Source organism: Chenopodium album, chromosome 24 (genome assembly GCF_948465745.1).
Source record: "Chenopodium album chromosome 24, dcCheAlbu1.1, whole genome shotgun sequence".
Taxonomy (NCBI): Eukaryota; Viridiplantae; Streptophyta; class Magnoliopsida; order Caryophyllales; family Amaranthaceae; genus Chenopodium; species Chenopodium album.
Window position 1 is genome coordinate 12,450,465 of NC_137857.1, and position 16,795 is coordinate 12,467,259.

General features: G+C 34.6%; 1 protein-coding gene and 1 long non-coding RNA gene across 4 annotated transcripts; both read left to right on the plus strand.

The window, feature by feature from the left end:
- Positions 1-947: 947 nt before the first annotated feature.
- On the plus strand, positions 948-5,756 carry LOC145611537 (uncharacterized). 3 transcript variants are annotated; one of them, XR_014106399.1, is made up of 6 exons: positions 948-1,564; positions 1,814-1,863; positions 2,063-2,121; positions 2,222-2,633; positions 3,223-3,338; positions 3,431-5,756. It is a non-coding gene; the product is annotated as an uncharacterized LOC145611537 (long non-coding RNA). The 3 variants fall into 3 exon arrangements; XR_014106398.1 differs by having other exon boundaries at positions 948-1,863; positions 3,431-5,755; XR_014106400.1 differs by lacking the exon at positions 1,814-1,863 and having other exon boundaries at positions 3,431-5,755.
- A 7,811-nt stretch (positions 5,757-13,567) lies between these two features.
- LOC145612107 (aspartyl protease family protein At5g10770-like) lies at positions 13,568-16,398 on the plus strand. Its single transcript, XM_081667479.1, has 2 exons — positions 13,568-13,786; positions 14,812-16,398. Exons 1-2 carry the CDS (start codon positions 13,612-13,614, stop codon positions 16,077-16,079), a joined length of 1,443 nt encoding a protein of 480 aa, XP_081523605.1. The 5' UTR covers positions 13,568-13,611; the 3' UTR covers positions 16,080-16,398.
- Positions 16,399-16,795: the final 397 nt, after the last annotated feature.

Genomic DNA, 16,795 nt, shown 5'->3' on the forward strand with positions numbered 1-16,795 from the left:
ACCACACCATCACTATATAATTTCCCTACCATCACTACCTCCTTCTTTCCTATTTTCATATTAATTTTGCTTAGTTTGATTTTTATTACCCTAGTAATACATCTTCCCCAATCCAAGCATGCCCTAGGGGGAGGGTGGGTAACCTATTATCCTCATTTTGAGGGTAATGATTTCCTACTTCTCTCTTTTCCTTATATCACTACAACCTTAATTCATTCATAAACACCTTGTCTCCCTACAATAATACCTCTAATCAACTATGATCTACCTAGTTTGACTTTTATTACCCCCTTAATTTATTATCCCCATTCCAAGCGCCCCCAAGAGATAATATAGTTCTACTAACATTCTCGGTAGTTCTTTAAAAAACATCTTAGTAGTACTATTAGGACCTTCAGTAGTATAAAAGGTTGTTATGCAATTTAACTTGTATCTAATGGTGATATATTAGGACTTTGATGAGTCTATTTTTATATATATTTTATTCCGCGTCCCACGGTCATATTTATGCTTATTTGAGCTCTGCGGAGCTATTTTTATTACTAATATACGTTTCTTAGTTTTTTGTAGAGTTGGTATTATTTTACAAGAATTTGCAAATTTGTGACAATTATAGAGCTTATTAAAACACTACGAAGATATTGTAGTTTGATTGTATTTTATAATCGTATATTTGAAGCTCAAGACCGAGTCAAAAGAATTTGCTTCGGTGATTAAAAGAGGTCCAACGTTCCCGCAAAAAATACGAAACAAGCTATTTGAGAATTGGGACTCAAGTTAACAAGGTAGTTAAAGCCCAATTCTTGTGAAAAAAGTCCAGCTCGCTGCCATTTTGACCGGGCCCGATCGAGTGCGTTGCAAGTATTGCTAATTGATTAAATATGTTGGCTTTGATTTCCTTGGGAGTTTTATAATTAATGGAATTTATATGTTTTTGTTTATTCACTATATCTACAACCCTTCAAAAGCCACAACATGTGTTACTATTTGAAATTAATAGTGTAATGACGCCTTTACCCTTGTGTCTTTGTTAAAATACTTTTATCTCCCAATGTATAGTGTGCTTTCGTTTATACCCTCGAGCTATTTTTTATTTTCGAAATTGCCCTTCAGGCTTAATTTCAGCACTTTGTCTTCTCCTTTTCCCCTTTTCATGCTCTACCATTCAAACTTTCCATTTGCTTTCTCTCTCCTTTGAACCAGTCTTTGTTAAAACCAGTCTTTCTCACTACCACTCTATCTTTCCTCTCTCTCTTCACTCTCCACTATCCACTCTCCACTCTGCACGCATCTCTCCTTAATCCATTTTTCCCCTAAATAAACCCAAAAACACAAACTTTCAGAATATTAGGGTAGTTTCTTCTCCATTGAAGCGTATTACAAGTTTTGTTACTGTTTGAAATCTATAGTGCTCTTTGACTCTTTCATTTACTCTGAACACACCCTCCCCAATTCCCTCACAGCCACCCAATTCTCCTCTATTTCATCGGTTCAGCCTATTTTATTTCCATTTTTCAACTGAGACAAACTCTTCGACTCTCCATTGTAGCGGCTTCTGATGAAGGTATGGTTCTTTAATCATTTTGTTGAATTTTAAAGTTTTTAGCTTACTTTCAAGATTTGTGAAGGTGGATTTTTTTTTTTTAAATGAATTTTGTCGAAACTGATGAATTTTGATTTTTTTTTTTAATTATTTATTTATTTATTACATTCATGAAGATCTGATGAAATTTATTTGATTTATATGGTTTTACGTTTTAGCTTACATTCGTTAAGAGCTGATGATTCTTATTTTGATTTTTTGGATTTAAAGGGAGCTCAAGGATCTATTAATGGAGATGATCCTTATATATTTGATTAAAGGTTACAAAAAAAATAAATTATATACTTGTATCTTTCTACATAAAATCATTTGAATATTTTTTCTTCAATCAGAGTATGCCGTTTTACATTTTACTCTGATTCAATTATAGATTCAGATAATTAAGTACTCTGTGTGAGTAATTTATTGTTTGTATGATTTTTTTTTTTTTTTTTTTTTTTTTTTTTTTTTTTTTTGCAGATTTTAATAATTTTATCTTCTTCGGAATCAATAGGTTAGTCTACTCTCGACATTGAAAGGTTTGTTTTCAATTCCTTTTCTTTCTATCCTTACGGTTTTAGTTACTGGATTTTTGATTTGAAATTTTGGGTTTTGATTTGGAATTATGGGTTGTTGTAGGGTGAGGCGTGTACGAATGCTCAAGCAATCAAAAAAATTTGTGGAGGATTGACATTCCGGCCACCACCCCAGCTCGGACAATCTCCGCTGTAATGTCTACATTATGGGAGGATCTAGCCAACAGTGCTAGCAAGGACTGCCCTAGGGAGATGATTAACATGAAGAAAATTCAGTGTGCTAAAAGATGATCAGAGGGGCTTTTGTGGAACTTTACAGGGGTCTTCGCCTTATAGAAACTTACTGTTATATGTATATGAACTTATGAAGTTTGTTTTTATTTCTTGCTTCATTGCCTTGTTTCCATATAGCTGGTGCATATTGCAATGCTAACCAAATGCTAATTGTGGTCTACCATTTGTTAGTACGCTGAATTTGGCAGCATTTCACGAAGATTCTCAAGAAGTTCAACAAGGTATATACCACTGATTATTGTCCTAATTTTCTTAAGTGGTCTCTCTTTGACCTGATTTTATTAAGTGATCTTTCTTAGGTGGGGGCACACACACACGCGCGCGCACGCACACACGCACGCACGCACGCGCACACACGCACACGCGCGCGCGCACACACACACAAACAATTTTTTGTATCAAGTTTAGGTTCTACATGCCTTTAATTTTTTTGTATCAAGTTTAGATTCTAGATCATAACATCAAAATTTCTTTCTATTATTTCTTGTTAAGAACAAAGTAACTAGGGCAATATGAGTCTCACATGGCATTCATTCTTCCTGGATTATTCCGAGTGGTCAATGAAATTAACGTCTTTAATCCCAAATTCTCTGTATTCTCGCCCACTTGAGTTAAGATACATGTTGTTGTATTTCAGTATCTGTTTGCCATAGAAAGAACATTTTATCTTGCATTGCTTATTATCGAGTCATTCAGAGCTACAACAGAAGCATAACTTTATTTATTATCCCTCTTGTTACTTAATTTTCTGTAGCACCTATATATGTTTTGCACTCATTTAATGACTCTTAACTGGTAAAAAACCTGCAGCTGCAAGTGCTTGATGCATTGAGAGGCGGACCTGTGCAACTCCTACTGTCATTGTCATTGGTGGTGGTATTTCCGGAGTTGCTACTGCTCGCTTTCTCACAAATGCGTCATTCAAGGTCACTTATTCTGTGCTTATTCTGTCTTGCATTTATTCTGGTGTCCTCCCTCAGTTCTTTTGCTTACGGAGCTTCCTGATATTTTTTTTCAGGTGGTTGGAATCACGTGATAGACTTGGTGGTAGAATTCATAGAGAGAGAAAGAAAAAGGGGTAGGGAGAGAGATTAGAGGGTGAGAAAAAGGGGTCAAAGGAGCCAAAAGAAGAGAGAGAGATAGCAAGAAAGGGGAGTTGGGCGAAAGAGCGAGTGAAATAAAGGGAGAATGAGAAACAAGGCCACGAGAGAGCAATATGGGTCAAAAGAGATAGAAATAGAACAATAAGGAAAAGTGGGGCTAGGAGAGAAAGATAGGTTGGGGAAGAGAGAGGAAAGGCCCGGGAGAGAAAAGGATAGAGAGGTCGGAATAAAGAGGCAAATTAAATAGAGAGAAGTTAGAGAAGTTGAGAAAAATAAAGGGGGTTAGGGAGAAAAAAGGGGGGGAGAGGGCTTGGGGGAAAAGGAAGCAAGTGTGGAGAGGGATAGGTGGAAAAAAGTAGAGAGAGGGAGGAAAAAAAGGGTATATTGGGCAGGCTAGGATAGAAGAGGAGGGGCACACCGTGAGAATAGAGGGGTCAGGACAGGGAGAGAGAGAGAAAGAAAAAGGGGTAGGGAGAGAGATAGAGGGTGAAAAAAAGGGGTCAGAAGCCGGAAGAAGAGAGAGAGATAGCAAGAAAGAGGAGTTGGGAGAAAGAGCGGGTGAAATAAGGGAAAATGAGAAACAAGGCCACGAGAGAGCAATAAGGGTCAAAAGAGATAGAAATAAAACAATAAGGGAAAGTGGGGCTAGAAGAGAGAGATAGGTTGGGGAAGAGAGAAAGGGATAGAGAGGCCGAAATAAAGAGGTAGATAGAAAGAAGATAAGCTAGAGAAGTTAGAGTAAAATAAAGGGGGTTAGGGAAAAAGGGGGGGGGGGAAGAGGGCTTGGGGGAAAAGGAAGCAAGTGTAACCTATAGTTTTCAATGTCTTTTATAGGATAGAATAGGGACAAAATGGATTAGAAAGAAAGAAAAAGACTAAGAGAAAGAGTATGGGCCATGGGATTTTAAAGGAATGAATGATATGGGAACAAGTTTGACCTATAATTTTCAAAGGCATTAAAAAAAAGTGGGAGAGAGAGATAGAGAGAGAGGTGAGAAACAATTTAAGAGATCATTCTAAGCGTTTAATTGTTGAAGGGACTTAGATGCTATGGAGGAAGGAAATAGAGAGAAAAAAAAATGGTATATGAAATAAAGAAGATAAAATAGCAATGGGTTTGAAGGAAGGAACAAGGATGAAAAACTGTTTAGTGTAATTTTTACTCTAATTAGTACACTATTCGTTTATTCTAATTAGTACACTATTCGTTTACTTGAGCTCTATAGCTCTTTTTGCTACTCAATACAGTCAATACCATATCCTAAAATTTGATATAATTATTATCTAAGACAATTTAATTAATTTTCCTTTTTTTTAGATTACTTCTACATTGTTGAATATTTTCCCCCTTTCTGTTTTTGTTGAATTGCTTGTTTATTAAACGTATTATTGTTGAATGTTTTCACACATTATGGAGTGATTAGTACGTATGATGGGTTTCTGTTGTAAAATCAATTGTGGGTATTGTATATATCACATGTGTTTTGTAGGATTTGCTTGTGAATGATATGTTGTTGTATTTTGCGTATCTATTTCTTATTATCCTATTTGAGTTTGGATTGTCTAGGATTTGCAGGTAAGTATTGCATTGAAGTTTTCCTGTATTCTGCTTTTCTTATTAACTTATACATACATGGTAATGTGTTTATTTTCATTGAATTCAAATATGTTTGGCAGGAAAGCAGTGGTGTTTATTTGCTTAATTATTTTATTTGATGCTGCAGGGTGATAATCATGTTAGATGAGGATTTGAAGCCAGTGAAGGATACCGACCATACGAATATTGCTCGATCTTAGATGTGAAATCAGGACCAATTAAGCTAGATGAGTTGTGATGTGTGTAACAGAGGATAGTGCTTTTTATAATTAATCAAAGGTAGCTTTTATTTGCACAAGAATATGTTGTACAAGATGCAGCCTTCGATGATGTATACAATTTTTAAAGGGCAAGCAAATTATTTTGGCATGAACAAACTATACGGAGGTGAGCAAACTATTTTAGGGTAATGTAATTTGAATATGATTTTTAGGAGTGAGAAAATTCTTTGGATGTGAACAAATTATTTAAGGGTAATTTGTATATGATTTTTAGAGGTAGGCAAACTATTATGACATTTAGGGGGTGAGAAAACTACTTAAAGGTGGGAAATTTTGTATGATTTCTAGGGTTTAATAAATTCTATAAGGATAAGTAAATACTTTAAGGGTGAGTAATTTTTAAAAAGGTGAGGTAATTTTATACAATATTAATATACTTGTATACAATATGAATAATATTTCTATACTTAATTACAAAATGCTTAATTATTTTTACATTTTTGACAAACATCAAAGTATAATTATTTAACAAAACAATAATAATCGTTTCCACTTCTTCACAATAAATATAACAATAAGTATTATGACACATTCACTTATGATACTATATTACCGATGCTTAATATTAGTTTATTGGGCTATCGCGCGCGATGGCACAACTAGTATTTATAAAAATTTAAAATTTACCAGATACTCCTAAGTTGTTACAAAATTCACTATATATATACCTCTAATGAAAAAAAGATGAGTGAAATTTGATTAATTATACCTCTAAATCACCTTAGATCTCTCCCCCTCATCCCTAAAACCACTCCTCTCCATTTTTCAGCCCTCGAAACCACTCCGAATCTCCATAACCATATCTATATGATTGATTTTGAGGATGAGAAAAGGTAATTTAGGGTTGTTTTGGGGGTGGGAAAAAAGGAATGTGGGTGGTTTTGGGGGTAGGGGAATGTATTTAGGATGGTTTTAGTTCATAATTAACTCTAATGATTGACAAAATTAACAATCATTAGTCATCAAGTGTATATGGTGTATTTTTGTGAAAACTCGAGGGTATATGATGAATTTAAAAAAGTTTAGGGGTATAGTATATGGTGAATAAACAAAATACTCAGGGGCATTTGGTAAAAATTCCGATTTTCGTCCATAATCTCGACCCAATAATGGCATAGTTGGATAGGGCTTGAAAAGAGCTTTCCAACGATATATTATAGGCCTAAATCCGACTTATAATGAAAGAATTATGGCCAAAATACTAAACTGGGCCCAAATCAAGTCTTACCTACAACCCAGTGATCATGTGGACGGTCCAAATGCTTTAATCCCATTCCTAAACCAATTAAGATTAATTAGAAATTCATAAGTTTCTAACATATTCTAATTATCCTATTGTTGAAAAGATACTGATTAAGAATTTTATTTCGGATAGAACAAGTGTTTTTAATAGATTTAATTTTGATTTAATAGGGATAAGTACGGATATTTGATTAACCCTTTAATTGGAAGTCGGATTCCGTACGAATCTTATCTTTTGAAAAGTCATCGCGACGCGATGACCCCATCGCGACGTTATAAAAACCTGTTTTATTCCGAATTGAATTTGGATCAAGTTATGATCTTTTCGGTCGTTTTTTCCTATAAATAGGGGACGATTTCCTCCATTTTCAATCACCAACAAACATCTAATCTTTTCTACAAGCTATAAGCTTATTCTTTCTTTCTTTCTCTCTTGATTTTTCTAAACCTCTTCCTAAACACACACCATACGACCTTTGCGAGACATTAATACACCTAGCTAAGCTCGAAATTGCCTTAGTCCTAGACGTGAAAGGTTGATAATTTTAAGGATTTGGTCCTAAATCTGTATTTCAATTATTTAAATTAATTGTTTGCTTATTGAAATTTACTAACTTGTGTATTCTTTTAATAGAAAAAGGTATGAAGCAACAAAGTGAGTAATTCCATTGCTCTATTCTTTTAGAAAGCATGCTTAATTTTATTAATTCTTACTTTCTTAGTATCATGTTAGGATGCTCTTTATTGCTTTCTAGTATCATGTATAGGGTGCCTCCTATTTCTTATATCATGCTAGTAACATGTTTAGGATAAAGCTTTAATTTTAATTAGTGACATGCTAGGATTTGTTATTAATTAATCATGTTAGTATCATTAATCATGTTTGTATCATGCTTAGGATCATGCTAATATTATTATTATTATACTTTATTGAGATTATGATTGTTGTATCAATATAATATTATGTTGCTTGATATTATTGTTATTGCTTGATCACGCCTTTTCTGCAGGTTTAAAGAGAATTTATACTTGAATCATGCCTAATAAGATAATTAATAATTTAATTTAGGCTAATATGATTTTAATTCAAGAGATGATTGCCAATCATAGATTTATTTGTGCATTAATAATCAACCAACATAAATTAAACAGGTTTAGGGCTAACTTGATGATTGTATATATGTTAATCGAAAAGCGAACATGAATATTATAAGAATAAAGTAGAGGCCTATTTAGGGCGGGTTCAATATCATTTAGGTTGGATTCATACCATCATCCCCGAATATCCAGTCATGGTTCCGGACCACTATGGAGTTAGCGATATTTGTGATCCGTGAATGGGGTGTAACCTTGACACCCGTGAACAGTTTATAAGTTCCTAAAACTTGTTGGCGACTCTCTTACTCTAGCTCCCTTCCCTTTGGATGCCACCATGCTTAAGTGCATGATCACAGTGGGGCTCAAAGGTAGGTTTTTGAAATATCCTCTACAACCTCCCACTCGTCGGCGTCCATTTCCTTCCCCTAAATCACCATAACCCGCTCTTAAAATACCCACTTTTTTCCGCAAAAAACCTTCCCCTTCCCTGCGCCGGGGAATGCAAATCATTTCTCTACCTGCAGTTTCCACCCGTTGAACCACCACGTCAAAACCCTAAAATCCAAATCAAGGGTTTCGATTTTTGGGTTTTAGGGTTTCGATGAGGTGGTTTTTGACATTCGCGACGATGTGGGAAATGGGGTCTAGGCTGCCGGCAAAGTGGTTACGAGGTGGTGACTTACAAAGAATGGTGTCCTTCGAAGAAGTGTATTATTTCGATAGAGGGTTTGGGATCAATTACGAAGTTAATTAGTTAGTGAAGTCAAGTGATCGAAAAGTCGGGCTAGAGGGCATCTCCAATCAGTGAGTGATTAATTTTATTAATCTCACAGCTTTACCTAATTGAACCCTTCAGGTCACACCCAAGCGTGCAACCAAACTAAGGAGACGAATTAAGTCGAAGGCTTTAATACGTCAAACAAGAGGAAACGTACTCCGACGTCGGATTCCGAGTTTAAAGTGTCGAAGCCGAAGTCAAACGTTGAGTTAAATTCTAGGAATCAACAAGACGTGCGAATAAGTCAAACAACAAGTGTAGCCCTAACCTCGGTGTGCCCGAGTCATCCGAGGACGAGGGCAATATAGCCATCAAGGGCTGCCAGCTTGCAAGGCATAATGAGCGCATGATATGTCTATTTTGTATAGTATTTTGCCCTCGTCCCTTGGTCATAATTGGTAGTTTTTTTTAGCTCTTTAGAGCCACTTTTATTACTAATTGGTGTTTTCTAGTGTTTTCATAGTTTTGATTGAGTTTTGTAGGGAATTGCACTTTTGGAGCATTTTCACGGGATTTTATGGAGCGACTACGTGCATTGGAGGAGCACAACCATCTTTCATAGCCCAAGTCCGATTGGAGTCATCAAACTGGTGATTAAGAGCTCGACTCATGAGATATAGGGGCATTTGGACCGAGTATTCAAGACCCGAAAAGGAAATCCGGATTGGGTCGAAGAATCGGAGCCCAATCGAAAAGTCCAAGATAGCCCAAGGTCATCGCCCGGTGTAAAGGGGCTTCGCCTGAAGGCGCGCCCAGCCGGGCGTGGCGGAATATATGTTGCAGTAGTCTTCGCCCGATTTCTTCTCCTTTAGTTTCAGTAATTTATTCTCTTTCTTTCATCATGACTTTTTTAATTGCTTTGATTAGTTTAGATTTAATTATGTGTGAGTAGTTTCTTTCTAGGGTTTGTGGGGATCCATAAATAATATGAAGGGGTAATTTATCGTTGTTGATTGTCAATGTTAGATTAATTTCCTATTGATTGATTTAATGCTCTGCAACTAGATTAGCACTCGTCTTTTATGTATGAGTTTAACAATATTAATTCGAGATTCAAAGATGAGAATTGATATTTAGGCTTAGTTTCAATAGGCAGGTTAATTTATAAATGGTTAAGTCGAGATTCAAGAGATGAGATTTAATACCGGTAGATTAATTATGATAAGGGACAACGAACGAAAGACATCAACGATTGACCCTTGAAGGTTACACCTCATTTAAAATCTATGAGATTAATAACTCTATATTTCCAGGGACCACAAATGGAGTATCGGGGATGATGGTACGAAGTGAGTCATGGAAGTCATCTTCGTCCGTATTAGCCTTCACTCGATTCTTATTATGAAAAGTATTTCCATCAATCTCAAAGGCATACAAACAAATATTCAATTTTCTCCAAACTAAATTAGGCTAAATTAGTTGAATATTAATGCACACATAATTCTAAATATTGTGATCACTTGATTAACAACAAGATAAAAAAAGAACCTAAATCGGCCGTCTAAATAACACCAATCAAGTCCATATTCTACAAAAACATTTTTCTTATTATTGTAACACCCTAGAAATTCCTTTCCTTTAAAATACACTTTCCCCTTTAAAAATACGTTTTAGGAATATCTAAGACATTACCGCCACCGTGAAAACGGCTAAGGCAACAATCAAAGATACACAACGGAAGACTTGAAAACCAAAACTTATTTAAATGACTCAAATTAAAAACCAAACTAACGAAAGTAAAGTTGAAAATCAACAAAACCAAAGTCAAATAAAATCCACTACAACTTGGACCATTTAAGGCCCTTATTCAAAACCGAACAACCAAATATTTGTATTAGTCCATCAAGAAATAAAATTAAACATCCAATGCATAAAATACTACACATCCTAATGGAAACTAGCATGCTTCTCTCTTCACTCATACCCCATCATGAACATGCCTCAATACCTGAAAAGAGTATCTCTACTTGCCCCCACTACTCTCATTAAAATGGATCATCGTAGGGCCAAGATAAAGACATAGCCCGACACAAACAACACACACAATCAGCAAAACTGAGTACATAAGCGTAATTAAACACACTAACATGCAATCTCCTATCATCACACACGCTTACCTCATTGCACCTGTTTACAAGCACACACAACAATCAACGAGACACTTTAACTAGTCACTAAATAATTCATTTAGCGTTGATTACGCATCGAACGGGTTTCCTCCTATACCTCCCTCAATAAATTGAGGTTAACTGACACGGGAGCTAACCGTGCCAGCAACAAACCTGTGCCACACATAGGTGGCGGAATTCCAGCGCATAATAATAATAATAATAAAAAAGAATATACATCGTCCTGTACTCCATTAGAAGTTATGATCAAATATAAAGTCACATAACTCCCCCCATATGTTCATACTCAAGGTATATACGTTCCAAGAGTTTTGGTGCGTAATCTCTTTAACTTTACGTTATTTACATATTAAATTATTAGACTTGGTGATGACTCTCAAAGCATAACAATTCAATCATCAATAATTATTCAATCAACAAACATATCAATTTAATTCTTGAATAATTAGTGACCACATATAATTTAATGTTGAACCCTTTTTAATTCTACCTTAGTGTCAAAGACACCTTAAACGCATAAAGCGCCAAAAATCCTATCCCTCGGTGTTAAAAATACCTTAAGTGCACAAAGGCACCAACATACTATTTATTCCTTGTGTACATAGACACTTATATAGCTCCTTCCTCATGCTTAAAGCATCAATAAAAATTATATGGACCATAATAAAATTCCTTTTCAATATTCCAAACATAATTAAACAATTAGTTTAATTAAACATGCTCTCTATCATGCCATAAATAAATATGTAGTCCATATACTCATGCCAAAATATAATTTTCTAATCCATAAATCATCACAAATAATTCATGCTTCACAATTCAATCACCAACTCCAATAATTCACAATTTAGTACATAAACCTTAGCATGATACTACTTGTAATTGATTGAAACCAAACCTAGCATGATTCTACATCATCAAAATATGCTAAGTACGCGAACGTACCTTTAATATGATCTTAAAATCGCCACGACTAGTAAAAATTGCTCACTTCAAAGTCTCCTACACATTAAAATTATAATAGAGTATTAAACCCACTCTAAACAAATTTCCAGCAATATATACTATTTTAAAACCCCTCATAAATTAATTAGAATAAGCTGAAATTATATTTAAAACACCATAATTAAGTCCCCCTTAATGGGTAATTTAAATTTCCTTCAAAAACATAATATTTAGGGTTCTACATAAAATTCCTGCACTTTATTTCTAATTAATACTTGCCGTAGTTTGGTCTTAAAGCACTTAAATTGAAGATCTAAACATTAATACATCATATACTTTCATAATTTCATAAATCAAGAACCTAGGGTTTCAAAAATTGGGGCTTTTTAATTAAAAACTAAATCTGAAAATTTATTAATATAATTACAACATTCAAACATCAAAATTAATCCCAAAACTCATAATTTATAATTAGATCTAAGCATGGATTAAATTAGAAGAAGAAAGATTAAGTTTTTTTTTTTTTTTCGAGTACCACCCACGGCAGCAGCCACCACGGCATGGCTGGGCTGCTGCCGCCTGCCGCCGCGGCTGCTGGCCGTGTGCTGGTGGCGCACGGTGGTGTGTGGTGGTGGTCCGGCCACGTGTGCGGTGGTGGTGGTGGCCGGCCGTGAATAGGGGAAGGGGAAGAGGAAGAAAAAAAAGAAAGAAAAGTAAGGAGAAAAAGGGAGAAGCTTACCTTGGGTTTTCTCCACTCTGGGCAAAGTTGATTTGCCTCATAAGTGGGATATTTATACCCCTTCTCTACCAACCCTTTTACCCTAAACTTTCCTCTTTTAGTTTTCCTAATCCCTTCCCTAATAAGACTTGTTAAAAATTAAACTTTCTTAAAATAAAACCCCAACTTTTAAATAAAATAATTAAATAAACTTTCCTTTTATAATAATATTAATTAAAATGCTTTAATTAAAATAATTATAACTATTTAAATATTTCATAAAATACATACTTTAAATAAAATACGTATAAAAATACGGGGTATTACAATTATTATCTTTGTTTGTAACCTTTACGGTGTTTTTGGATAAAGAAATGGGGAAAAAAAAGGGAGGTAGGTGAAAGGGAGGGAAGAAAAAGCGAGGGGAGGAAAGTACGATGGGTTTTCCTTCCATATCTCTCCATTGTTAGAAAGATCAATTTCTTACAATCTAATCCTTCCATTTCTCTCCCTCCCAATTCCCTTTTTCAATTGTTATCCAAATAAAAGATAATCTATTCTTCCATTTCCCTTCCCTTCCCTTCCCTTCCCTTCATTTTTTTCAATCCAAATAAAGTGTTAGTATTTGTTCTCACATTGTTTTATCATTCTTACCTCAGTTTTTTTTTTTTATTTTTATTTTTTTTTATTTTATTTTTTTGTGAAATGCTCTTACCTCATTTTAAAGATACAACTCTTATTGAACTATGTGGAGATCGATTTGGGTACAAAGGACACTTCAAATAGTACATTAATAAATAAATAAAACAAATGGATTAAGCTAATAAGAGGAGACAATAATCATGCTGTTCAAATTTATAGTAAAAAGAATAGCTATTTGATCTAGAATCCCTCAAAAATTAGTCGTTACATTAATATGACTCCCTTTAAACCAAAGATACAATCCAAACATATTTAGAACAATTAAACTTTATGAGTATTATAAATCAAATTTTTAAAATAAATATGTAACTATTAATTTCGTAATTGTAAATTAAATAATCACGAGCAATCAAAACAAGGAAAACACACATACACAGTTACCCACTCAAAAACAGTAGAATGCTTTGATTATAATTTAGTTAAATTTTAATCAAATGTGTTCACGTGAAACCCCAATAATGTCTCATGCACAAGTGGGTCCAAAAGCCAGCCATCCTTTTGTTCCCATGCCTAACTCCAGCTCTCAAGAATCTCCTCTATTTCCTTCCCTTTTTAACTTCACTCTCTTATTTTCTCTTTCTTTTTCTCTCAATTTTTATCACAAAAATGAGGCAATTAAGAGGACATTTTCCATTAATTACCTCACTAATTCTTCTTATAATCTTCAGTGTTGTTGCAAAGTGCTCTCAAGATAATAACAAGATATTCAATATCCACAAATTTCAAAGGAATAAACAGCACAATCAAAATGCTATTTCTAGTTGTTTTCACCTCAAATCAAGTAAGTATTGATAAAAATTAATAATAATTTGGTTACATATTTTCATTTATATACAATGTTCACAATTTTTTATTTTATTTTATTTTATTTTTGCATAATACTTTAATTAGGGGGTAGAGATTGTATAATTTTCATGATTGAATGCAATATGGTCTATCATCAAACTGGATATGGGTTTGTATTGAAGAGTCAAACTTGGTTGTATATTTAAAAATTTCAGTGTTTATGATTTATAATGAAGTATTAAGCTATACAATATGATGTCGCCGACTTGAGGTAAAATGAAGAGTCCGAATAATAGTACATTATATATACGGTTTGCCTAAATTGGGTTACATGCTATGAATATAACTGTTTAAGGATGTTATCTCTTTTTATTAGTTGATTTCATTTTCAAGTAGTACTATTGTTTGTGCACCAGAAAAAAATTCAATGGTAAAAAAGCAATCACATGATTGTATTTTCTGTTTGTCTTTCGGTGATTGTCTTTTTTTATTCTTTAGGTTGACCTTAATTATTTACACACTTTGACCTCCTAAGACCTTTCAAAAAGTGTGCATGCACCAATTAGAGTAAGAATTTTATTAATAACTTTAGTTTATAATTATGTATTTTATGTTAATTCCCCCTAAAAAAGTAAATAATGCTATTGTTTTAATGTATACTTTCACAGTACAGTTGTTGTCAATTTTGTTGTCGTGATTAGCTACAAAAAAATGTAAATAAGGGCACGAGTCAATAGGTTAATTATGGCGTAAGAACCTTATTATCTGGCTGTAGACCTTTAGAATTTTATGTATATATAAATGAATGTGACAACTGTGTTATACAGACTTAAACAGCTTAATTAAGCACTTAAATCTTGATTGCTAGTTAAAGTTAGCACATTATTGATGCTTTTTAGTGATTTTTACTTTGTTTTATACACTGTTATGTCAGTGCAAATGGCAAAGTATGATGATTATGTAGTGTACAGCTAGTTTCAGATCTGTAATTTAATGCTAAATGATTGTTTATACTTTTAGGAAGAGAGGAAGGTTCAACAACACTGGAAATGAAGCACCGTGATTTTTGTTCAAGAAAAAACAGACATGATTTAAACAAGAGCCTTCAAGAACGCGTAATTTTGGATAATGATCAGGTTCAGTTTCTACAATATAGGATGAAAAACCTCATCTCGGGTGAAGTTCAAACCCTTTCTAGCACCCAAATGCCACTTAGCTCTGGTATGAGGCTCGAAATCTTGAACTATGTGATCACCATGACACTTGGTGGAGAAAACATGACAGTGATTGTGGATACTGGGAGTGACTTGACTTGGGTGCAGTGTAAACCATGTAGTTTATGTTATAATCAACTCGAACCCATTTTTAATCCTGCGACTTCTCTGTCATACCAATCGATTACCTGTAATTCTACAGCCTGCAGATTGCTGCAGGAAACGAGTGGGAATCAGGTAGCTTGTGATTTTAACCCATCAGCCTGTAATTACTATGTTAGCTATGGTGATGGGTCGTACACTCGTGGTGAATTAGCAACAGAACGCCTTGATATAGGAAGTTCTCATGTAGATAAATTTGTTTTCGGGTGTGGCAGGAGCAACAAAGGTCTGTTTGGTAGTGCTTCAGGTCTGATGGGACTGGGAAAGAATAACTTATCATTGATTTCTCAAACATCTGAGTTATATGGTGGAGTATTTTCGTATTGTTTACCTTCCACAGACGAAGGCAAATCAGGATCACTTACCTTAGGCGGGAATACTTCAGTGTATAGAAATACTACACCCATTTCCTACACTCGAATGGTTCAGAATCCTCAGCTTTCTTCTTTCTATATGCTTAACCTGACAGGTATAGGCGTAGGTGGTGTGCATTTATACACTTCAAGTGTTCAACAGAACGGGATTTTGATTGATTCAGGAACGGTGATCACTAGGCTTCCTCCATCAATTTACAGGGCTTTAAAGGCTGAATTTGTGAAACAGTTTTCAGGGTTTCCATCAGCCCCATCATTCTCAATCCTGGACACATGTTTCGACCTGAGCTCATACAAGGAGGTTAAAATTCCTACTGTCAAGCTGCAGTTTGAAGGAAATGCTGAGTTAAATGTAGACGCAAATGGTGTGTTTTATTTAGTAAAATATGATGCATCACAAGCGTGTCTAGCATTTGCTAGCCTCGCATATGAGGATGAGATTGCGATAATAGGGAATTATCAGCAGAAAAACAGTAGGATCGTATATGATACAAAACTCTCTCAAGTAGGATTTGCAGAAGAAGAATGTAGTTATTGAGTAGCTGGAAAATTCAGTGTTTGTTTGTGTATATTGTTTACAGCTTGCCAGCAACTTGCTGAGAGAATCGTAGCTGTGTTAATCTGATAGTCGTCTCCTCGGATTAGGAGTATGATCAGCTGAGAAAATGTATACTTTTCATTTGTTACAGTAGATTTCAATCTTATGTAAGGGTAAAAGGTGCCCATCATTTTAATCTGCCAAACTTGTAGATTTAAGAATGTATATGTTGAGATTAAACAGTTAACTTTAGCCTCTCCCTAAAATCCGCTATATAACCCTATTTAAAAGAATCACTTATCATGTACCCGACCCAACTTATGGGATTAAGGCTTTTGATTGATTGATTGAAAAGAATCACTTATCATACAAGCCTGCTGTACATAAGTTCCTTTTACATGGCTCCACTAGATGGGATATTTCGACCGTGATCTTCAGTTCATAGACCCACATTTTTTGTGGACTTAATTATGTCATGTTCCACTGTAAGTATACAAGAAAAAAAAAAGGTAGAGAAGAGTGACAGATAATTGCTTTATCTAGCAGCAATAAAGTCAGGCATGTAGAGATAGAATAATGGTATACAGTATACTAGAATATTTTCTTAGCCTGAAAACTGGCCTTTCTATTCTTTGCTATCTTTTACAGAGAAGTTATCATTCATTACAACAGGTCAGCAGAGAAGTTTCTAACCATTAATTGTTTTTTCAGCCATC

Coding starts and splice junctions, on each gene's coding strand:
- LOC145612107 (XM_081667479.1), top strand. CDS start 13,612: ATGAGGCAATTAAGAGGACATTTTCCATTAATTACCTCACTAATTCTT. Junction 13,787..14,811: donor TTGTTTTCACCTCAAATCAA/GTAAGTATTGAT, acceptor TTATACTTTTAG/GAAGAGAGGAAGGTTCAACA.